Source organism: Peromyscus californicus, unplaced genomic scaffold, assembly GCF_007827085.1.
Source record: "Peromyscus californicus insignis strain IS unplaced genomic scaffold, ASM782708v3 Scaffold_3__1_contigs__length_106647218, whole genome shotgun sequence".
NCBI lineage: Eukaryota > Metazoa > Chordata > Mammalia > Rodentia > Cricetidae > Peromyscus > Peromyscus californicus.
This window is the reverse complement of record NW_026294551.1, coordinates 65,846,469-65,870,979: the sequence shown is the minus strand read 5'-3', so window position 1 is coordinate 65,870,979 and position 24,511 is coordinate 65,846,469. Positions and strand designations below refer to the sequence as shown.

The window sequence follows — 24,511 nt, the reverse complement described above, 5'->3', positions numbered from 1 at the left end:
ACTTGGGGCCTCTCAGAGACAGCGAGGCAGGAGGGGCGGGTGAACCATGGAACTGGAAAAATACTCGGTGCTGGGGCAGCGGATGCCCCAGCACCGCCTCCCATCTCCTCCTCAGTCCTTCCCTCCCCAGTGTTTGGTGTCACTTGCTTTTGTTTGAAGTTCCTTTTTTGGTTTTGGTTTTGTCATTTTTAGATGGAGCCTCACACCATAGCCTAGTCTGGCCTCAAACTCCTGGTGATCCTCCGGGGATCTGGAGCCGCCGGTGTGAGCCTTCATGCCTTGACCGTTTTCTTGAACAGCCCTTCTGACTGGATTAAGATGGAGTCTCAATGTAAGTTTGATTTGCATTTCCCTAGCGGCTAAACATGTTAGCCATTATTTTCAAGCCTTTATCTGCATTACTTTTGTTCTTTTTGTTTTGTATTGTTTTGAAGACCTGGTTCTCAAAGTAACCCAGGCTAGACTTAAACTGGGTGTGCAGCTGGGGATAACCTTAGACTCTTGATCTTCCTGCTTCTACCTCTTGAGTGCTGGGGCTGCAGGTGATACCACACATGCAGCTTGAATTTCTTCTGTTGAGGACGATCTGACCCGTGCACCCATTTGCTGACTGGATGGATGGTGTGGGCTAATTTTCCTAGTTCTCGGGACAGCAAATCCCATGTTAGACGGAAAGTCAACAAAGGTTCTTCTCATTTTCTGCTGTCCCTTCACCGAGTATTTCCACGGCTCCATGACCCTTCACTCCGCCACAGCCCATTTGTCTATTCTTGCCGCCATTGCTGTTGGAGCCTTTCAGAAAAGCCCCACCTGTGCCCGTGGATTGAAGATCCCTCCTTCAGTCACCTGAAGTTTTAGTTCTTATGTTGAAGTGTTTGATCCACTTTGAGCTGATTTGGGTAGAGCATGAGACAGGGATCCAGTTCCGTCTTCTACTTGGGCATGACCAAGGTGTCTTTTCTCCAGTGTGTGTTCTGGCGTCTTTGTCAGAAGTCAGGTGACTGCAGCTTTGGGAGTTATTTCTGGATGCTCTTCTGCTTGTCTATGTGTCCGTCTTTGTGCCAGCACCAGGCTGTTTTGTGGCTGTGAGAGTCGTGTAGCTCGAGTTTCCCATGTTGTCACCTCTCCGGCCTTGCTCTTTACTTGAGACTGTTCTGGCTATGCAGGGTGCTGGCGCTTCCCTGTGGGGTTTTAGGATTGGTTTTCCTAGCTCCATAAACAAGGTCATTGGACTTTTTGTGGGATCTGCATTGAATCTATATGTCGCTTTTAGTAATACATCCATTTTCACAATGTTAATTCTGCCAATCCATGAACATGGGAAATGTCTCCATCTTCTACCATCATCCCCCTTCCTCGCGCTGCTGCTTTCTGAATCACCTTCCAGCTCCCCACACACCTCTCTGCTCTGAGGCTCCATCGAACCCGTGCTAACTGGACAGCAGTTAGCGCCTAGTGTTCTGAGTGACTTGGGAAAAAACACAGACATGGAAATTGAATACTTTGGCAGAAGGCTCTCTAACTCTTAGAGCACTTCACATCCAACCACCCATTCATCCTTCTCAGCCATCTCACAGAGCTGATTGGCCCAGGGAAACCGAGGCTCAGAGAGGCTGAAACGGAAGAGGACCAGCGCTGTAGACAAATGCACGGCCGTCCTCCTTTCTCCCTCCATGTTCCATTCCTCCAGGAATGCTCTGGCCTGGAGAGAAGAAAGAACACCCCACCAAGTCAGACTGGGGCTAGGAGCGGAAGGAGGTGGTTGTCATGGTAACAAGTGGACAGAGCACTGCGGGTATTAATTGCTTTGGGGAGAAATAGGGGTCAGCCAGGACAAAAGGTCTGGAGACGGCGGAGGAAGCAGGTAAGGGGTGAACTGTAGATTTAGTGTTGGAAAACTATACCTGCACGTGCGACCTGGAGAGAGTCCCTGCCTTTGCGTGGGCCTCTGTGACCCCCAGAAACATCAGGCCCTGTGATCCCCAGCACTCTACGGTCCTGACTCTTAGGACTTCTCTATCGTGAATCAAGCTGAGAGCTTGCAGAAGGCTGAAAATAGCACCAATGTGACCTAGAGATGACAGCAACTCTCTGGACTCTCGGAACAACTGTGACGTGTCCAGCCCTCCCCCAGGGCCCACAGAAGACAGAAATTTCCTAGCAATCTTAGCCTTCCTAAATACTTAGTGGTGGCATTATTGCAAAAAGGTACAGTGACCAAAACTGACCAGCAGATGGAGCCAAGCACCCTGGAATCCTAAGCAGATTTCTAGCTGGGTTTTTTGGGGGCGAGGGGAGGGGCAGAGGTTGTTTTTATGTGTTTATTTCTTTACTCGTTTGTTTGGCTGTTTGCTCGCTTGTTTCTTTGCTTGTTTTTGCAAGGGCCACACACGCGCCACCGGGTTTGTGTGGCGGTCAGAGGACGACTTTCTGGAGTTGGTTCTTCATGTAGATCCCATAGATTGAACTCAGGACTTGGCATCAAGCACCTTTAACTGCTGGGTCATCCCACTGGCTCCTATTTCCAGTTTTTTTATTTCCAAAGCTCTGGGGGGCAGAAACAAAGTCCCTATAGGAAACATGTTTGAGGTTTCCCACCAGCTAGCTGTCACAGCTAGACAGAAGACTCTAGGCCAGTGGCTCTCTGTTTGCCCTACTCTGCACAGCCTGCAGGACTCTGTTCAAGCAGAATATATTCCAAGGTACCCTGATTTAATTACAGTTTGCTTGTGATAGATGAATAAGGAAGGGGGTCACCAGTCAGAGAGATTCAGGTTAACAAATCAGAGCACACAGGTTTGCATATACACAAAGCACATGTCAAAAAAGAATGATTCAGGTGAACGTGAAGACTTAGTAAGTATATGTGGACTGTTTGATGTACAGCCCTTCCCCGCTACTGCTGCCCTTCCCCTGGGTTCTCACACCTGTGCAATCCTTTTCCCTTACCCCCTTCCGTCCTCACCCCCTCCCTGGGCTGTGAACACATGTCTGTCAGCTGGGGCCTGAGGCTAGGCCCTTTTTCTCTGTTTCTTGGGCATCACTTCCTGATTCTGTGTGATAAGCAATCGGACATTACCAAGATGATGAGGCAGAGGGAAGTGGTGGAGGCTGGATGGCCAAGGCATGAGAGAGCAGGGGTCATAGGAGTCCCACGCCTTCCCATCCATCGGCTGCTCCACAGTCTAACCTTCTTAGAACTGTGTCCACTGCCTCGGGCTAGCTCCATCCCCTCACCTCTTGTGTCTCCAACCTCCTTCTACAGAATCTGGAGCCAGTCTGTTGCCAGCTGTGAACAATCCCGTCTCCCAGCAGCCCATGCTAATTCCTCCCTCCCCAACAAGACCCTTTGATTTCCAGCTACAGGTGTTTCTCTAGCGAGGTTTTCTGGAGGCAGAACATCCTGTCTCAAGGTCAGGACCCACACTGTTTGGGACAGTGAGAGGGCCACCTGTTCTAGTTTGATACCTACTTCTGTGAAAAATATCTCTAAACAAAGACAACTGAGAGAAAGAAGCAGTTTATTTCACCTTATACTTCCAGGTCACTGTCCATCACAGAGGGAAGTCAGGTCAGGAGCTCAGGAACCATGGAGGAGGATGCTTATTGGCTCTCCACAAGCTATGCTTACCTGGCCTTCTTATACAGCTCACAACCACTTTGCCCAGGGAATGGTACCACCCACAGTGGACTAGGAAGCCCCTCCTAAGTCAAATAACAATCAAGACACTCCCCCACAGACATGCCCACAAACCAACCTGATAAAGACAATTACTCCCAGGTGATTCTGGGTTACTAGGACAAGTACTGTAGAGTCCACAAATTCGGTTCAAGTCCGAGCCTGCTCTGATGCCCTGTAAGACACAGGACACTCCTTCCAACTAGAGGTCCCATATTTCCTATTCAGTTCACTCTTCCCTAGGATATGACCGAACCAACTCTGACTCCATCAGACCTTGGCCAAGACTTGGTGTGCCTGAGTGCCTTCCTGGTGGTGATCCACGGATGAGACCTCTCACGGGCATGCCACGGGCTCTCTGCTGCTGCTACTCTGCCCTCCAGCCAGGCCTGTGAGGTGAGACAGGCAACCCCACAGCCTCTAGAGCCCTTACAGTACTGGAGACTGGCCAACCTTTAGTCTCAGCTGGCTATGAAATATATATACAGAAATCAGACCAGAAGCCAGGACCTATGACTGTATTGTCATTTTAACGCTACACAAATAGAGTTGTGCAGCATGTAGCCTTTAGGGCTTTTTTTTTTCCTATCCACATAATTAATGCCCCTGGGATTGACCCAAGCTCTTGCAAAGAGTTTGGATTCATTGCTTTAATTGCTGAGCAAGCCACGTAGTATGGCTGTATCAGAGTCTGGGACTTTCCAGTTTTGGGAGGTGTTACAAGTGTAGCTGCCAGGCATACTGCTTTCTCCTTTCCAACTACTAATTAGCACAGATGCCCCTACCTCACTGAGGACTTTATTCCCGCTGTGGCAAGCATGTTCTGTGGCCACATTGTCCTTTCTGTGCCAAGTCCTAGTGGCTCTGGCAACCCCTGACCAGATGTTTCCTAACAGGTTTTATCATCAGATAGGCGTCTCAGTGCTGGTTCCCTTCAGGAAATAACAGAACGATCAGGAGGTTAAAACCACACACCAGACTCATATACACAAAGCACATGTCAAAAAAGAATGATTCAGGTGAACGTGAAGACTTAGTAAGTATATGTGGACTGTTTGATGTACAGCCCTTCCCCGCTACTGCTGCCCTTCCCCTGGGTTCTCACACCTGTGCAATCCTTTTCCCTTACCCCCTTCCGTCCTCACCCCCTCCCTGGGCTGTGAACACATGTCTGTCAGCTGGGGCCTGAGGCTAGGCCCTTTTTCTCTGTTTCTTGGGCATCACTTCCTGGCATAATACAGTGTTTTACATCTCAAAGCCAAGCCTCTCAGTCCATTTCATGGTCATCACTGTAACAGCTGAGAATTACCATTTCCTTCCTGATGGCTCATGGTGATGGTGTCATGTCATGGTGAGTGGGAACTCTGGAGCTCTGGGTTTGAGCCCCCATCACTGACACCTTTGTGACCTTAGACAAATGAACTCTCCCATGCCTCAGTTTCTTCATCTATAAATGGGCATGTTAACAGCAGGGTGGTTGTGGGGATTAAATGGTGTAAGCAGTACACGATACATATTCGGGACAGTGTCTGGGACACTGTCCCATGACAAGCTTTCTGTAGATGCTTTACACCAATTAATCTACCAACCACTGATCCTCGGTGTCACAAAACTGATTTTACAGATAGAATTGAAGATTTGATCTCTTGTTCACTGTCATAGAGCTGGAAAGTGAGGGAGCAGAGATTCACGTATGAGTCTGTCTACACTAGTCTTGCAGCCCCAAAACTGAGGATGCCATTACCCTGGCCCCCAAGTCACTGTGAGAATTAAAGTGCACTCCACAGTACTTCCTATTCAAAGTGCTCCCCATGTGAGCTTCCTTTTTGCTGTTGGTAGGTGATAATTCTGCAGTTCCAGATTCTGGAGATGTCAGCTCCTTGCATCACATACCAGCCAAGGTAGCAACAAGGGTGTGATGAGTGCATCTATAAATATCAGCAATGTTAACCTGACCGGAGACAAGTCCATCCAACCCAGCCATGGTTCATTACGAACCGCTGCCCTCTCTTCTCTGAGGCCTCTGCAGCCGCAACACGGAGAAGGTTCAGCCAGAGCCACCAGCATAAACTAACCTAGAATAGAACCCACACAGTCTATATTCTGTTTCCTCAACACTTATTCCAGTAACTCTCTACACATGCTGAAGTCAGGTGGAATCTACTGTTGGAGAGGCACAAACAGATTAGAAGCCCTGGGTACAGGGCCTAGCTAAGTCTCCGGACACTGCCTCTTAGGAGGCCTCAGCGTCCCTGGCTGGGAAGTCACACAGTTCAACCACACACACTCCGGACGCCTGCAGTTCCTATTGCGTACCGACAGGAAGCTCTAGACTAGTCGTTTCTATGTATTGCTTGGCTTCCTTCCCCTCTCTGTCTCCTTTCCTTTCCCTCTCTTTCAGCCAACAAGTGTTTCCAGTCTTACCTCTGACCCCGCAACAGAACACCAAAGTGAGCTGGAGAGTTGTTATGACGGCTGTTCTTGGTTGTCAACTTGACTACATCTGGAATCAACTATATTCCAAAACTGGAGGGCACACCTGTAAGGGAGTTTTGCTTAATTTGAAGTAGGAAGATCCACTTCTAATCCAGGTCTTTGAGATACAAAGACACACCTTTAATCCAGATCTTCTGAGCTGGGAGAAGACATGCCTTAATCTGGATCTTGAAGTGGGAAGACACACCTTTAATTTAGGCCACCATCTTCTGCAAGAAACCTATGCAAGGACATGTGGCGCAGCCATATCTGATGGGAACGACAAAAGTCATAAAGCCAAGCACAGCTGCTTGACGAAAGATCCAGCAAAGCTGAGTTTCACGATGGCCGCCATGCCACCTTTGGTTTTGAACTCCACATGTTGCATGCTTGAAGGGTTTTTAATATTTGTACAGTTTGGGGATATTGGATTGATGGGAAATTTCTTATAAATCAATTATGAATCCTTGATGCCTTCTCTCAGGAGTATTGCTTCTAAGCTTCCCCCAGGAAAGTCCTGAACATACTACCCCTCACACTTTTAGAGAGATATCCTTATCTGCTTGAAAGTCTTCCTTATGCCTTGCAGGTTGTGACACACATAAAGAAGCCAGAGGTCTCTTTTTGAGACTCTGAGATATTCTTGAAACATCTGTCCCTGTACTTACTCAGGAACAAGGCAGCCAAAACAAAATAAACTTAAAAAGGTCAACATGATTCAGAGGGCTAGAAGAGTTGGCTGAAAAATCAGATTACAAGCCTCTTCCCACTCTACACTCAGGTGGCATATACAGCAACAAAGTTGGATTAGCTGAAGTTACCTCTGCCCTACACAGGGACTTATATTGATGGGTAAAGAATGGTGTGGAAAGATGATAAAAGAATGAGGTGTCGCCAGGTGGTGGTGGCACACACCTTTAATCCCAGCACTCAGGAGGCAAGGCAGGTGGATCTCTGTGAGTTCAAGGCCAACCTGGGCTAGAGTGAGTTCCAGGAAAGGCGCAAAGCTACACAGAGAAACCCTGTCTCAAAAAACAAAAACAAAACAAAACAAAAAAAAATGAGGTGTCAGTACCTCCCTTTCTTAGAAAAGTTAATTCATACAGAGCCACCATGATACCTTATGACCAAGGAACAACAGAATGCCAGGATTTGACATATAAGTAATTCTATAAAGATACATAAATTCTATAAAGATATAAAATGTAAAACACTGTATTATGCCAGAATTTAAATAACTGTAGCAGCTTTGGCCTAGAGATTTTTCTTGGGCACTCAGACCATTAACAGTTAATAATACATTGCTGGGGACATGGCAATCTGCCTGGGCTGGCTTGGAGATTTTCTTTGTTATCTGGTATCCTTGAAGACACAAGAGCTGCCAGCCTGAGAACGGGCTGTTGTATATCTCTAGATTCTTAAAAATTGGGTTATGGAGTTGACGAGTAAAAATGATTATAAAAGATAATTCTGTTTATCAATAATGACTAAACTTGAGAAAAAAATGATTGTAAAAGTTAATTGTTCACAGTTCATCAATGATGACTAAACTTTTGACCCCAGATGTGCAAGAGAAAAAGTTAAACACATGTCCAGAAACAAAAATGATAGGATCTACATTTTGGAACATTAATCTATCTCTGCTTACTGAACTCCGTATAAATAAAAAAGCACTCTGACTGCGAGTCAGTCGGGCCACAAGAGTCTCACCACCACCATGGCCTGGCTCACTTCTTCCTCACCTACTCCTCTCTTCCTCTCTGGAACCTGTCAACTGCCAAGGCCCACCCACAGCACACATGAAAAAAGGAAGCTTTTGCTCCTTTGCCTGCTCACCCTTGCCTTCCTGAGTCCATTCATTTACTGGCCTTAGAGCCTAACGTCTTTGGGATTCCAGCATATACTGAAGACCAGCTGAGACATCCAGCCTCATGGACTGAGCATCACCTGGATTCTTGAACTTTGCATTCCTAGCCAGCCATTGTTGGATTAGCTGGCCCACAGCCTGTACGTCATCCTAATAAACCCCCTTTCTATATAGAGCGATTCATTCTATAAGTTCTATTATTCTTCTTAGTAAGTTCTAGAACCCTCACTAATACAGTTGTGCTAGGTACACAAGCACATCCTGGTTTACTGAAGACAATATGCTCATGTTCAACTTCTGAAACTTCTCCTTCAACAAACAGCTGAGCTATGCAGCCAGAATTATTCAGTGCCACATGAGAGGTAAAAGAGGCTTCAGTTGCATGAAAAACTTAAGCCCCTTGGGTTTAAAATCTTGGTTGAAATTCCCACAGTCACTGTAAGTTATTCAGATGAAACTGCCCATTCCTGCTCATAAATGTGCTTTCAAAAGTTATGCAAGCTAGATATGTCTTTAATCCCAGCACTTGGGAGGCAGAAGCAGGTGGATCTCTGTGAGTTCAAGGCCAGCCTGGTCTATATAGCAAGGTCCAGACTAGCCAGAGATATACAGTGAGACTCTGTTTAAAAATAAATAAATAAATAAATAAATAAATAAATAAATAAATAAATAAATAAAAAACTAAGCATGTCTAGGTCAATGTACAGAAAATAAGTGATAGTGGAATGTTTGGCCAAATGTGACATGTGTATCACACCCCATCCCCACAAGGCTCAAAGGACAAAGAGCATGTAAGCGTAGACAGGCTGTGAGAGTGGAGCTTGTGGAGGACTGTTGTGAAGGTGTTTTTCAGACATGGCAGGAACACTACACTCATGAGCTCACAGCAGCTGTGGATGCCTGCACACAACCTGAAAAGGATCAAGCCCAGTCAGCAGTCTGCAGTGGATGGCCAGGGGTTCAGGATGGCTGCTGAGGAAGGGATGAGTCCGTTTTCCTCGGGGTGAGGTCCCTGGTCGATTGCTCATGCTTCAGTGGATGGTCCCACACATATGCACATGTAGGCAGCGTTAATGGGGCACAGTGGTTTTTTTTTTTTTTTAATCTTTTTAAAAGACATGAAGTTGTGAGAGGATGTTGTGGCGGTGGTCTAGGAGGATTAGAAATGGGGTGGGGAGTACATAGAATGTAAGTAACCGTTGCCACTCTGGGCTTGGGCACCTTGAGCTGTTTAGGACATCTCTGACGGCTGGAGCTGCCATGAGACAGCTCAGCCCTGGAAGGGCAGGTATTCTGACTGCTCGGGAGAGTCAGGCCTGGAGCTGCTGGGACAGCTCAGCAGGGAAGGGTATCCTGTTTGGGCATCAGGCTATATACCTGGTGTGGTGGAGGATGGTCTCCCTGCAGGATATAGCAATCCTGCTCCTCTCCTGGAGAGACACTACAGCTGAGCTTTGCTCAGCCCCCACTTAAGGGGACTTCCTAGCAGAGCTCTGCTGCTTCTCTGGCCCAAGATGTTGCTTCTTTTGCTTTACTCTGCAAAAGGGAAAACCCCAGCAGAAATGTAGCAATCTCCTCCAGCTCCGGAGCAAAGTGTTACTTTTCCAGCTCTCCTTTGCCCTGTCCACTGAGGAACATCTCAGCAAGGGGCAGGGATAGCCCTGATTTAGAGCCAAACGGTGTTTCTTTCACTGGCCTTTCTTGGCTTTTTGATACTAATTCTAAGGCCAGGGCATATTTCTTCACTGACTCTGATTCTAAGGACCAAGAGTGTTTCTTTGGTACTGGTTTCAGAGTCAGGGCATGTTTCCTTGGTTCTGGGTTTGGTGATAAAGTGTTTATTTCTCTGGTTCAGGTCCCAGATCTAGGCTGTGTTTCTTTCCCTGGTTCTGGGCTGCAGGGTCACGGTGCTACTTTCCTGCTCTGTGATTGGTTGGTTTCACAGGTCAGTTGGCCAGGGGCAGAGAGGGCTCTGATCTGAGTTTCTTTAGGCAGCCCCCTTTTCCCTACATAGAATACCAATGTGTTGTTCACATGTATGAAATTCTCAAACAATAACAAAAATACTTTATGAATACCAATGCATGCATAGTCACTTTAGAACCAGTTGGAGGACACAGCAGCAATGTGTACAGAAAACACACATGTGGGGCCCACTGCACCTTCCTTCTGCTCAAGTCTTCACACAAGCTCAGGCCACTCAGAAAATGTACTGCCTGGCAAGTGCAGCACTGAACGTGAATGAAACTTTCATCACTTTTCCATACCTTTAACTCAAGTGCTGAGAGAGCATCTGGATGTCCCTTTAACTCCCTGGGAAAGTGACAGACACAAAACACTTAGGGATATGAGATTTCTCCAGACGATACAATAACCAGCAAGACTTAGGAGCAGACTGGTGTCTGAGAAATGGACTGCAGTTGGCATCATACCAGTGCGTGGATTTTCAAAGTTCCCCTCACAGATTCAATAAGAGCCTTAACAAAATGTTACCTTAAGACTATCTCAGAATATCCTTGTTTCTCAAATGCTTCATTTCTAAACCTTTTATGAAAAAGGACAACATTAAAGTAAAATATTTTAATTTTTTTTAAATATCACACGTAGAAGTAAGTATAATTATATTTTATTGTAAAGGTGTTCAAAGATGAAGGGCAGGGCTCTCAAGTTACCAGAGCCACTAAAAACCACATAGTTAACAAACATTTTTTAAAAGCCTGGATATCAAAATAGACTTTAACTGTTGAAAACTGCAAAAGAGCCTTAAGAGTATAGGATGGCCACTGAACTTTCTTCAAAGTGCACTAACTAATATATTAAAACAAAGGAAGAATGAGGGGGAAATGTATTATGTCTGAGGCTAGATCTTGTTATAAAGTACACATTTTCACAGGACACAAAAACCCCATCACCACAAGAGCCTCCTCCCCTCTGGAGCAGGCAGCTGAGGAATGCACCCTGCATGAATGCAGCCTCAGGCAGCATGTGCACGATGCAGCCTGAAGAGACTCAGAGCATCTGTGGACATGCAACTGCATGGTCTTGAATGAGCTGAGCAGGGGTTTCGCTGGGAATCATTTGAAGCCAAAGGGCACTTTGCTGTGGTTCATACATGTAGCTACGAGTTTCTCCACTATGCCAAACATCTACTGAAATGAAAGGGCAGAGGACACTGCCAGACCATCTCACTTGAGGCTTATGTAGTCTCAGTTCTGTAAAAGCCACAGACTATTCCGGTAAAGAGAAAGTCCACAGTGAAAAGAATGGCATAAATCCCAGGATACCAAGTTGACGTTTTGCTCTTTCCTGCTTAACAACCCACTGGCTGCAAATTACATTCATGGCAAACTTGTTAGTGTTTTCTGATATTTCTAAAGGAAGTCCAGCGTTTTTGCCATCATGTCCCACTGACTTTCCTGAAAGAATGTCTTTTCAAATAATTTATTACTTCTAAGACTCGGAAGAGCAGTGTAGAGACCTGAGTGCCTCAGCCACATAGAGAAGCAAGCACCCCTGTGAGCCTGCGCCCCGCCTGGGTTTTCACACACGCAGTAATGTGTCGCTCACTCTGGCTGCAGGGCTTCCCTGAGGAAAGTTGGGTTTCTCAGCCTTCATGATCTCAGGTAGACTCTTCTCTGTTCTTCAGTGCTCTGTCAGAGGGCTCTGGGCTGGCGGCTCACCCCTGGGTGACTCTGTCTTGCTCTCGATGAGAGAGATCTGCAGCACAGGCAGGAGAAGCTGGAAGGCATCTTGAATGTAGGAGGCACTGTTTGAAGCCTGGCAGGATTGAAAAGTCATCAAAAAGAAAAGGTTACAATCGCCTGGGAGACAACAAAGGACAGACCTGTGTCTGCAACCCAACAGAGGCCACAGCTTGTGAAGTAAGAAAGGACGGTTTGACTCCTGCACTCAAGTTTGAGACAGGACGAGGCAGACCTAGGAGACAATACAGCAACACCAAAAAGAATGCCAGCACCCCAACTTGCCCATCAGACATGGCAGCTTTGACTGCTGCTCAACTGGACATTCGAGGATCATCTAGCACTGGAGTCAGGCACTGACATGCTCTCAGGAGGCTCTGAAACCTCATGGCTCCTCCCACAGATTCAGCGCCATGACAGAAGCACTGCACTCAGGTAAGGAGAGTCCAGACAGCTCTGCCTGGTTAGTGGACAGGAGATGAGAGCCTTGGAGAGTCATTTCGCCCCAGGGTGCAGATCTGATCTGTATCTGACAAGCTCTCCCCTGCCAGAACAACAACAGATAGTTCATTACACTAAAGATGAGACATTTTCAAGGACAAGAGTGTTTCAGATCTGTATGTACCAACAGCCCGTTCAAAATGGTAACAAGGAGCTTACACCAAGACAGCCTGCCTTTTGTCACTTATCAGTGGCTGGCACTCCTATCAGGACTTCAGTGGGACACTTGATAACACAGTGTCCAGCAACAGAGACCTTACAAGTCATCTAGTTACAGCTCCGTGCACTTAAAACAAGAATGCCAGGAAGGGCACCTCCAAGCCAGGACTACAGAGCACTTGAGGGAGGCCCAGGGAGGCCTCCTGGCTGCAAAGTCTTTCAACTCTGCCAACTACTAAACCACAGACTCAAGTTGAAAAAGAGCTTAACTGGCCAGGCGGTGGTGGTGCACACGTTTAGTCCCAGCACTTGGGAGGCAGAGCCAGGCGGCTCTCTGTAAGTTCCAGGCCAGCCTGGTCTACAGAGCAAAATCCAGGACAGGCACCAAAACTACACAGAGAAACCCTATCTCGAAAAAACAAAAAAACAAAACAAAACAAAAAAATAGCTTAACTGATCACAAGAGTGCTGAGCTACTCAAAGCTGTGTAGCTGGAGGGTTAGGACCATTCCCTTAACAGTAACTTAATTTTAAACTCAACAGTCTAGTTGGTTCTTAGTCACTTGTGTGTGCACATGTAGGAGTATGCGTACTATAAAGCACATGTGGAGATCAGAAAACAACTTTAGTGAGTCCATTCTCTTCTTCCATCATGGAGATCACACTCATGTTGTCAAGCTTGGTAACAAGCACCCTTACCTGCTGAGCCATCTCACTGACCCTCAATTCATACTTCAAACCTAGCCAATTATCAACATACTTCTCTCACTAGCTTTATGTAAGTGTGTTCTAAACAGGCCATCACATGTCTCAGTTGTCAGAGTTCGGAAAGCATGGACTCCAGAAACCACCCCACCCTGGTGGCACTTCGATCAACTATGGCATCCTCTCACACCTTCTCTGGAGACATTTCTGTTATGTGCATTGGTGTTTGCCTTCATGTATGTCTGTGTGAGGGTGTCAGATCCATGGAACTCAAGTTACAGACAGTTGTGAGCTGCCATGCAGGTGCTGGGAATTACACCCTAGGGCCTCTGAAGAGTAGCCAGTGCTCGTAACTGCTGGGCCAAATCTCCAGGCCCCCCTTCTGGAGACTTAACCCTACGGTCCTGATGCTCACAGACTGACAAGGAATGCATGCTCTAGTGGGACTCTGTCAAAACAGAGGACTTCTTCCTCGGAAATGGCCACATGCTTTGTCTTCTAACACCTCTGCACAAGGCCCAGCCCTTCAGGAAGCAATGCTTGTCTGAGTGAGTGTCAGTCCTTGGTGCTCAGCAGCTGGTCTCCAGAAGGTGTTTCATTACTGAAAATTGTGCATTAAGCTGTCAAGGGGTAGGGACTGAGTAATGATAGCCTATGGCCTCTTCCATCCAAGTTTACCCTGCAGCTTTGTTACACCTTCCAAATACTGAGCAGGGAAGGTACATCAAATAAACAGCAATTAGTCATATCTGTCCCTGCAGGGCTAAACTGCAATCTGATTTGTAAAAAACAAAAACGAAGGAGGTAATAAATTAATGCAGGAAGTCTTAGGAGTCAGAGATGTAAAAACCATTACTACTCACCTCTAGAAACACTGCGGTGATTAATGGATTAAGAACATCCGCCTTTTCTCTGACCTGGAATAAAGGAGACAGTTTTGTCACAGTACACCTTAAGAAAACAACAAGCAGAACAGATTCCCACCTTGAAACACACATCGATAAACAAAGGCACAGAACATCTCAACCAAGGAAGGGCAAAGTGTCATCTCTGGAAAGAAACTTTAAGTGCTGTAAACTTCTTTTCTCTACCTTTCTACACTACCAAATTGAGAACGTACTGCTTTGCAGTTTTGAGGGGATTGCTGCTGTTAATGTTCCTTGGTGTGCGAGTGTGTGTGTGTGTGTGTGTGTGTGTGTGTGTGTACATATGTTCATGCATGTGCCTGCTCTCGAGGTCCACACGAGGCACAGCATGAGTGTGGAGGGCAGAGGACAGTGTTCAGGAGTCAGTTCCCTCCTTCCGCCTTGGTCCTGGACCCTGAACTCAGGTCATCGGGTTTGCTGAGTCAATGCCTTCGCCCCGAGCTACCTCACCAACGCTGTGGTCTTTCATCAGCTTTTCAAAAACCTTCATTCTGAATGGTGTAAACACAAAATGAGAATGGTGTAAACACAAAATGAATTGTATTCGGGCAAAATAAGAAATGAGTGTCCTTAGCAGGAGAGGTGATGCTCTCTAGAACATCCTCACGTTGAGTACAAGAGGTGGAATCCAGAGTGACATCATATCTCTGCGTGTGGAGAACAGAATGGGAGGGAGGGCAGTATGCAGGACTATTTAGGAGACAGGTGATCATCCAGCACTAGGAGGGACAAGAGAGAAAAATGGGGGTGAGTTTGTACACATGAGGGTTAGTGCTGTCACCCTGACAGACTCCAGAATCCGCCGGGAGATGGGCCTCTGGGCATGCCTGCGAGGGGTTATCTAGACTGGGTTAAGAGACTGCTGGGGGGGCCACTCCCTAAGCTGAAGTGGAGTGCAGGCTGCACACCAGCTAAGCTGAAGTGGAGGAGTGCAGCCTGCACACCAGCGCACACGCATCTGCTCTCTCCTCCTGACCGCGGACAATGTGACCAGCAGCTTCAAGCCCTGCTGCTTGACCTCCCCACCAGGGTGGACGTCATCCCGTAACTTTCCCTTTGACTGTGTTGGTCACAATAGTCTATCACAGCAGCAGGGAAAGAAACCCAAGACAGTGCACTCAAAGAAATTAAAACAATGAAATACACACAGAGATAACCCAGAAGAAGAAAGGCATCTGCATCTTAGAAGGACAGCTGGACCCTGACTAAAAACTTCAGAACAATTTTAAAGCAAGCACAGTCAACCACCTCAACTGTTTGGAAGAGAGGCCTCTTGTGACTCTCATTTCATGCAAATGAATTTCAACCAAACACATCAGCAGCACTTTGTTGTGGGGTGTTCTGTATGGCAAATGTGTTGCTCTGATTGGTCAATAAATAAAACACTGATTGGCCAGTGGCCAGGCAGGAAGTATAGGTGGGACAAGGAGGAGAATAAAGCTGGGAAGTGGAAGGCTGAGTCAGAGAGACACTGCCAGCCGCCACGATGACAAACAGCATGTGAAGATGCCGGTAAGCCACGAGCCACGTGGCAAGGTATAGATTGATGGAAATGGATTAATTTAAGCTGTAAGAACAGTTAGCAAGAAGCCTGCCATGGCCATACAGTTTGTAAGCAATATAAGTCTCTGTGTTTACTTGGTTGGGTCTGGGTGGCTGTGGGACTGGCAGGTGAGAGAGATTTGTCCTGACTGTGGGCCAGGCAGGAAAACTCTAGCTACAGCACTTTGTCGCTGACTAGCTATCTCAAAGTGCCTTCACAGAACACAAAGTGACTCCATTAAACTAGCTACAGAAAACCCAGCAGCTCCTTTAAAGAAAACACTAGGAGGGAAGAGAAGCTACAATCTAGAATATTCCAAAGAGAAAAAGTCCAAACTCCAGCTTTAGGATTCATTTGGGCCACGCTTTTGCTAAATTTCGGGCCCCATAGCAACTCTGCCAGCATGACATGATGTGAAGAACACTGTGGAGTTATTTTCTCCACTTTCGTGCTCTTGGTCTCTCACTCCGTGATCATTGGTTTCCTGATCACCTTCCACATCACTCATCAACCTTAGTAATCTTAGACCACGAAGGTGGAGCAGATAGAGTAGCAGACAGCCAGAGCAGGAGAATGGCTGAAACACTGTCAGCCACACAAAGGAAAGAGAAAGTGAACAGCAAGACTACAAATTCTATAAGCCCACCTCCAGTGACATACTTCCTCCAGCAAGGCTCAACATCCTATAAATTCCATGACCTTCCCAACAGCACTGGGACCAAACAGTCAAACATATGAGTCTATGGCGGGCATTCCTCACGCAAACCACCAGAGCACAATACATGGCACTCAAATAAAGACTAAGAAACAAAACTGTGTGTCTAGGGTCTCATGACCTCTGGCAAGGGGACAAAGACTTCAGTGGGAGGAGGGGATAATTTTTAAAATGGTGCATGAGACAGAAGAATGCAAACCAATGAAGCTGCACCCTGCCCCTCACACCACACACACAGATTAACTCAACATTCATCACAGACATAAGAGCTCAACGCTCATCAAAGAAAACTCAAAGTTGATCTTGGGTTAGTTGATGCTTTCTCAGTTAAAACACCAAACTGTATGTGCTGATGAAGACCACTGAATATAGACTTCTGTTGAAATTTTTAAACTATGCATAAGACACTATCAAGAAAATAAAACAGGAACCCAGATATGGTGGCGCACACCTGTAATTCTAACAGGAAGCAAAGGTAAGAGGACACCAAGTTCAAGGCCAGCCTGGGATACACAGATCCTGTGTCAAAAACCCAAAAGATAGGCCTGTAACTCAGTGGTAGAGTATTTGCCATGCATGTGTAAGTCCCTGGATTTGATCCCGAGCACTGCAAAAGTAAACAAGCAAAAAATAAAAACAACCCACATACTGAGGGAGAGTCTGTGTCTATCACATACCTGACAAGAAACTGACATCTGTAAGACACAAAAAGTTCCAACATGTCAGTAATAAAACCAAACAACCCAATTAGTTACTGCATCAGACATCTCCCTAAAACCACACAAGGGGCCGAGAAGTGTGGGGAAAGACCCTCAGTGTCATTAGACACTAGAGAAATGCAAATCTAGTCAGCAGTGAGGCATGACTTCACACTCACCAACACACTGAAAACCACAAAGAAACCACAGCTAACACTGGTGAAGCTGCAGGAAGACTGGCATGCCATACATCGCTGGTAAGAATGTAAAATTATGGAGCCACTTTGGAAGCAATTTGACATTTACTATCTCACCTAGAAAGCCCAGCAATTCTGCATCTAGTATTCTACCCAAGAGAAGTGAAACCATGTTCACACAACAGCTCACACCATGTTCATGACAACTCATTCACAATAATCACAAATAGGAATAGTCTAAACGTCTATCAACTGAAAAAGATAAAACGTGGTATACTCAGCCATAAAATAAAGCATTAATAAGCCGGGCGGTGGTGGCGCACGCCTTTAATCCCAGCACTCGGGAGGCAGAGCCAGGCGGATCTCTGTGAGTTCGAGGCCAGCCTGGGCTACCAAGTGAGTTTCAGGAGAGGCGCAAAGCTACACAGAGAAACCCTGTCTCGGAAAAAAAAAAAAAAAAAAACCAAAAACAAAAACAAAAAAAAGCATTAATAAAAAAACAGGAAGTACTAACACATGCTAAAACAAGACCAACTTCAAAACTACCATGCTAATCTAACAAAACATACATGTGTGATCTCATTGACACAAGATGTCCAACATAGGAAAGTTTTATGGAAAAAGAAATGCAGCATCATTGCCTAGGGTTAGGGAATGTGGAGAAGGAAATGGGGCGTGCTACTGTGTGGAACACTTAGGGGTAGTGATGAAAGGTCCTAAAATCCAATTCTTTAACAACTATACATCTCTGTAAATACATGTACTAACAACCATCAACTTGTGTCCTGAAACATGCGAACTTTATGGTGTGTAAATTATATCAACCATTCAGCCATTAGCCCCATGAGGCAGGAACTCTTACCCCAGCAGTGGTGAGGCAGGTGGTGAACTCTTTAGACAGAGAGCCCAGGTCTTTACACAGCACGACTGTCACCCTGGAGAGAAGAACATGTCAGAGAGTCCTGCTCTTCTTCTTTCTCTTTCTACTCCTTTAATAAACGAAACAGGTCACTCCTAAGAACAATGGAGAAAGAAGCCTTTAAGGGGTAAACACCCCTTTCTCTCCTAGTGTTTCAGTATGAAATACACAATCCTAAAGTGACACACTTAAAGAGACAGAGTGACGCTGCCGCTTGTTCTGGACTCCATCTTGGGTTCCAGTGACCATCAGCATACTTGGAGGGTATTAAGTGCTAATCAGTGCCCATTTCTTCCTGCTACAGACAGACTCTTACCTGCCTTTTCCTACAAGGGATGCTTCTTGGGAGAATGAGCTCTCTGATTCTGCACTGGAAGCCATGCTGTTCTTGCTCATCATGACCTGTGAACCGACCTTCCTCTCCCAGGTTCCAGTCCATGAAGGGCAGCCCCTCTATTTTCTAGCTCCCTTCCTTCCTGCCCAAGTCCCTCCAGCCTGAGTTGTGAAAACAGCTCCCTGCCCTTGCTCATCTCCCCCCTGCATTTGTTTTCTCGGCTCTTCCACACCTAGTGTGATAATGCCCCAATGCTCAAACACTGGCATAGTCTCCTTATGTGTTGACTCCTTTACTCTCTCAACACCACTCTAAGCTAGACAGGCACTGACATTATTGGCTTGGGTTTTTTTGTTTTTTATTTTGTTCTGTTTTTGAGATAAGGTCTCTCTATGTAACTCTGGATGTCCTGGAACTATGGACACCAGGCTGGTCTCAAACTCAGAGATCCATCTGCCTCTGCCCCCAAAATGCTGGGAAAACAATGAAACTAAAGAAGTGAAGCAACCTGGCCACTGTCACTCAGCATACAAGTAACAGTCAACTTCAAAAGATGAGTTACAAGACGTCCTAGAACTAAAAGTCTGCTTAGAACCCTCACATTTTGGGTGTCTATTGGCCTTATCCTAAGTGACTGTTCACAGGGTATCCCTTTTTGCTTTCAGGGGCATCTTTCAGTAGGTAAATACAACCATCTCCTCCTAAATAAGGCCACACTGATTAAGAGAGCTTTCCCTAAGAAGCCTGTCTACTTCCCCATGAGAAAAGGTAGCAGTCAGTGCTGCTGAGGTTAGCACCAAAACACCAACCTTAACTCCCACCAGAAGAAAAGAAATATAGCTCAGCATGCACTCACTCAGAAAATACCTATGGAAAATCCTCTGTGGGCCACAACAGTGAGGAGGAGAGCTCCAGCTCTCACAGGTTTCAACCTACTGGCCAATCAAGAGTGAGATTACACACAAATACACACACACACACACACACACCCACGCATGCACCCACGCACACACGCACATATGCACAAAATTCGTATATGGAAACATAAACACATTACAGAAGGTGAGATGAGCTACAGTAAAGCTGAACAGAGGATTAGAGAACGGTGAGAGAAGCTGTTTTAGACTGTGAGGTGAGGGGATGCCTGAGGTGGCAAGAAGTAGATGGTTAAGGTATGAGGCGGGCATAAAAGGGCATTCCAAGCTGCAGGAATAGCCACTCTTCCACACAATTGGGTCTGTGTCCTTCATCCTCAAGGATGCTCCAGACAACACTAGGAACCCTGTAAGGCAGCAAGGATGCTGCAGCTGGGGAGAGCTGGAGAATCACACTAGACTCTCAGACGGCCATCTAACTTCTTTACGTCAAGTGAATGGCCAGGTGTCTAATTTCAGCACTCAGAAAGTAGGGGATTGTGAAACTGAGGCTGGCTTAGGCTACATACCAAGACACACACTGTGTGTGTGTGTGTGTGTGTGTGTGTGTGTGTCTTACACACACATACAAAAGAATGTCTATTTAGATCTAGAAACTACTAGGCTTAAGTTTATCTTTCCTACTGGAATTATCCACATTTTACTACTTTGAAATATGTCTGTTCAAAATCAGCAAAAAGAAAAAAAAAATATGTGTCAGGCTTGGGCAGCCTCCCTTAACTGCCCGGGGTCCACAGAACCTCTATTTGCAAAGTTGTGCTGCTGTAAAAATCAGAACTAACACACATTAATCCCTTAGCATGGCGCCTGGCGTACAGTGCACACTGGTAACTAACAACTGTAATTAAGAGCTAGAGTGCTGAGGACTACTTTCTGTTGTTACTTGTGCCAAGTTCCCCTCCTACTGAGACTAACAATCTGCAAAGAAACAGTTTTCAGAGGACAGATCCGTTAATGAAATGGGCAGGTTCATATGTAGACTTGTGCTTGCTCAATATGTTTTGATCCTAAACATATACCCATGTGCAATGGGAACAGAACCTTGTTAAAAAGCAAGTTTCTAAAAGCTAGAAGGAGCAAGAAAAGCCTCTCAGCAGTTTCCCTGTGAGAGATGCAGACTGCATTGTACTTACTGGGAGAGTGTCTGGCTCCTCTCCAAGGCTGTCACCTCCTGCTTCTGGCCATGCAGAACCAAGGCCGCTGTTTTGTGGAACAGTTCAATGGAGCAGGCAGTCAATTCTGCTAAGCTCCGGATTGCAAACGCATGGATATCCTAAAAATCAAACAAAGAAACAGTATTATTATTGCTGTTTGTCACTCTAAGTGGAGATGACAGCACCTTGCCTCTCACACCGAAGAACTTGGGACTTTCCAAGCAGAAAAGACGAATGGCCACCGTTGAACAGACCTGCTCTTCTTCCACAGTACAGCCCCTTTCACAGCCGGGCTGCTCCTAACCACAGCAGGCTCCTGCACAGCTGGCTGGGGCCATGTAACTAAGTCTGGCCAAAGGACTGAGATAAGTGTCTGGCAGCCTACTCTGAGTTACAGCCAAGTTCCCTCCCTCCCTCCTACCCTCCCTCCCTTCCTCCCTCCTTCACTTCCCTATTTTTCATCATTCCTCTCCTACAGTCTGGAACTAAAATGATACCATCCTGAATCCTAATGTTGAAATTATTGATCCCAGCATAACAAAATAAACTGCAATGTCGACTTCTATCTTAGTGGGGAGGGGGGCTATGCACTCACCTGTGTGTGCGTGGGGGGGGGGGGGCCAGAGGCCCACGGCCAATGCCTTCCTCTGTCACTCTCCACTTTATTTTGGTGACAGAATCTATCACTGAACTTGGAGATTAATGCTACAGGTAGACTGGCCGGCCAATGAGATCCAGGAGAATCTCCCTGCCCTGCTGTGGGATGTTCTGTATGGCAAATGTGTTGCTGATTAGTCAATAAATAAAACACTGTTTGGCCATTGGCTAGGCAGGAAGTGTAGGCGGGACAAGGAGGAGAATAAAGCTGGGAAGTGGAAAGCTGAGTCAGAGAGACACTGCCAGCCGCCACGATGACAAACAGCATGTGAAGATGCTGGTAAGCCACGAGCCACATGGCAAGGTATAGATTAATAGAAATGGATTAATTTAAGCTGTAAGAACAGTTAGCAAGAAGCCTGCCACGGCCATACAGTTTGTAACCAATATAAGTCTCTGTGTTCACTTGGTTGGGTCTGAGTGGCTGTGGGACTGGCAGGTGACAGAGATTTGTCCTGACTGTGGGCCAGGCAGGAAAACTCCAGCTACACTGCCCTCACACTCCCCACCCTCCAGTGCTACAACTGTGACAGCACACCCAGCCTTGTATGTGGACGCTGGGAACCCATGTTCAGGTCCCAGTGCTTGGGCAGCAAGCACTTTACTGCTGAGCCATCCGCTAGCCCGAAATTTTATCTTTGTTTAAAAGAGCTTAGTTGCTTTGCTTACCTCTATTGAAGTTTGTTTGGCTTCCTCAGTATTTTCTGTCTCCAACTGATTTTCCCCTTCTTTCTCTGCTACTGGGTTAGCCAGAGATGTCCTGATCCATTCGTATGCTGTATTTCTTGCCTAAGTAAGGAAGATAATCCAACAGTTCAATGCAGTTCTTACCAGGACTACATCAGCACCCTGAGGACCAGCTCTTCTCACCAGAGCAGACCATATGACTTTTAAGTCCTTGTCTTACTAGATACAAACTCGTACACTGAACCCTGTCCAGTGGCTCCCTGGGAACTCCCTAGTTCTATGGCTTCTCTAAAACGGAGGTTTATGTTAGGCACAGCATATGCATCTGAAGCAGAGAGGAGACGTGTCCACAGGTCTGTGCTTCTAAAGCTGGAAGCCAGGTCAAGTTGCAAAGCACTGCCCCCCAAGCCCAGAGAGTCCTCCACATCCCTTACTCAATACTGCTTACACCAAAGACTTCTGCTCATCATCTACAACCTCAACCATTCTTAAAATTCATAAAATCGGCTCTACATTCATTCTCATTTGTACCTACATGTTTAAAGCACAGCCAATGTCAGACACGCCCAGCTGCATGTAATAATTCACTGACTTATTATGTGAAGATTGTCACTTGTAGCTAGAGTTTTCCTGCTTGGTCCACAGTCAGGGCAAATCTCTCTCACCTGCCAGTCCCACAGCCGCTCAGACCCGACCAAGTAAACACAGAGACTTATATATTGGTTACAAACTATATGGCCGTGGCAGGCTTCTTGCTAACTTTTCTTACAGCTTAAATTAATCCATTTCTATAAATCTATACCTTGCCATGTGGCTCGTGGCTTACCGGCATCTTCACATGCTGTTTGTCATCGTGGCGGCTGGCAGTGTCTCTCTCTGCCTTCCTGTTCTTTCTTTTCTCCTCTCTGTTAGTCCCACCTATACTTCCTGCCTAGCCACTGGCCAATCAGTGTTTTATTTATTGACCAATCAGAGCAACACATTTGCCATACAGAACATCCCACAGCACTTTCCCCTTTTTTTTCCAAAAAGGAAGGTTTTAACCTTAACAAAGTAAAATTACATATAATTTGGGAATTTGGGCGTAGCTTCTCTTACTACTTCCTGCTGGAGGGGGGCGCTGTATCTTATGGGGACACCAAGAAAAATTTAGGATTATGGAATAGTCCATGAGACTGTATTGTCTGAGCCAGTTGCCTTCAAACCATTCTGGATGTTGGATCATCTGGGCCATGGTGTCATCGGAGACCTTTCAGGGGGTCTTGACTGGTCAAACCTGATGTATCTTAATCTTGAACAAATCCATCTTTTATCAGGTTTTAGGTGGAAACTCTTGCCCCACGTTGGGCACCAGTCACTCGATACAAATTCCACAATTTTCCTTTCTCCTGACAATGAACTTTTCTCGAGTTTTTCTGTTTTTGTTTTGTTTGTTTGTTTTAACATGATCTTCTAGTTTTTCACCCACCCTCACAGTCACTGTCTCTCAGTCTACAAGATCAATGTAATACTGATCTTGCTGGCCTGCCTATACTCTACAGATCTCACCCCACTCACCCTACTACTGCTTCTGCCTAGATCATTATTTCCAATCTTAACTTCTTCCTCTGGAAAATCAAAGCACCCTAAATGCTTGTTAGACACTTACTGAAGTTCTGCAACTACTCCACATACAGCATGTAAAGGAAATGTAATAGTTTTATTTTCCTATCCCTAATCGATCCTTTCATTAGCCAAACTTTAGAGGTACCAATCTATACTAAGGACTCAAGCAAAAGTATGCGAGTCAACTAGGATTTTTCTGATGGTCTGATTTTGCACAAGATTCTTCTCCAATGTGCCCCCACCTTCCTCCTCTGTTACCATCATTAGCACTCAGCGCCACATCATGACTAGTCTATTGCTTCCGATGCAGCTCATCTTCAATTTATTCTCACTGTCAGAATGCTGTCAGTGATCTGCCTACCATACAGAGCCAACCATTTCCCTTGTGATGGCTTGAATGAGAACAGACCCTATAGGCACATGTGTTTGAATACTTAGTCAGCAGTCAGCGGAACTGCTTGGGAAGGATTAGGAGATATGGCCCTGTAGGAGGAGGTATGTCACTGGGGGCGGGGGGGGGGGGTGTTCAAAAGCCCACACCAGGTCCATGGGGTGTGTGTGTGTGTGTGTGTGTGTGTGTGTGTGTGTGTGTGTGTGTATGTGTCCAGGTACCATACCTGCCTGCCTGCCACCATGCTCCCTGCCATGATGGTCATGGACTCTCTGAAACTGTGAGTAAGTGAGCCCCTAATTAAATGCTATCTTTTAACAGTTGCCTTGGTCACAGTGTTTGGTCACAGCACTAGAATAGTAACTAATACACCTCTTTTGGTGTGTGGTCCCCCATCAACTAGATCACATTCCTTCACATGATCTAACTACTTTTCAATCTCACTTCTCACTGTGTGGTCCAGTAAGATGACCTGTAACTACATCTGTTTTCTCCCAGCCCTTCACCCAAACATCACCTCCTCCACATAATTTCCAAAGACCTTCCAGGAGACAAGGCACCCAAGCAACCTTTCTCTGAATTTCCACATTCCCAGAATACCACTTAAATTCAGTGCTTACCTTCTGGTCTTCTGACACTGAAACCAACTATCTTAGTCTCCTA

At 46.1% G+C, this 24,511-nt stretch overlaps 1 protein-coding gene across 4 annotated transcripts in view; it reads right to left on the bottom strand.

The window, feature by feature from the left end:
- Positions 1-10,631: 10,631 nt before the first annotated feature.
- Fam114a2 (family with sequence similarity 114 member A2) overlaps positions 10,632-24,511 on the bottom strand; it is a 36,066-nt gene continuing 22,186 nt past the window's right edge. For 3 of the 4 annotated variants that reach the window (XM_052757588.1, XM_052757589.1, XM_052757587.1), the window contains exons 10-14: positions 21,835-21,954; positions 20,488-20,627; positions 18,029-18,101; positions 13,951-14,004; positions 10,632-11,798 (exon numbers count right to left, since the gene is read on the bottom strand). In XM_052757588.1, the coding sequence (XP_052613548.1) occupies positions 11,664-11,798; positions 13,951-14,004; positions 18,029-18,101; positions 20,488-20,627; positions 21,835-21,954 (522 nt within the window). In that variant the 3' untranslated portion in view covers positions 10,632-11,663. Of the gene's footprint in view, positions 11,799-13,950; positions 14,005-18,028; positions 18,181-20,487; positions 20,628-21,834; positions 21,955-24,511 lie in introns of those variants that run through there. The other variant, XM_052757590.1, reaches the window with a different exon arrangement.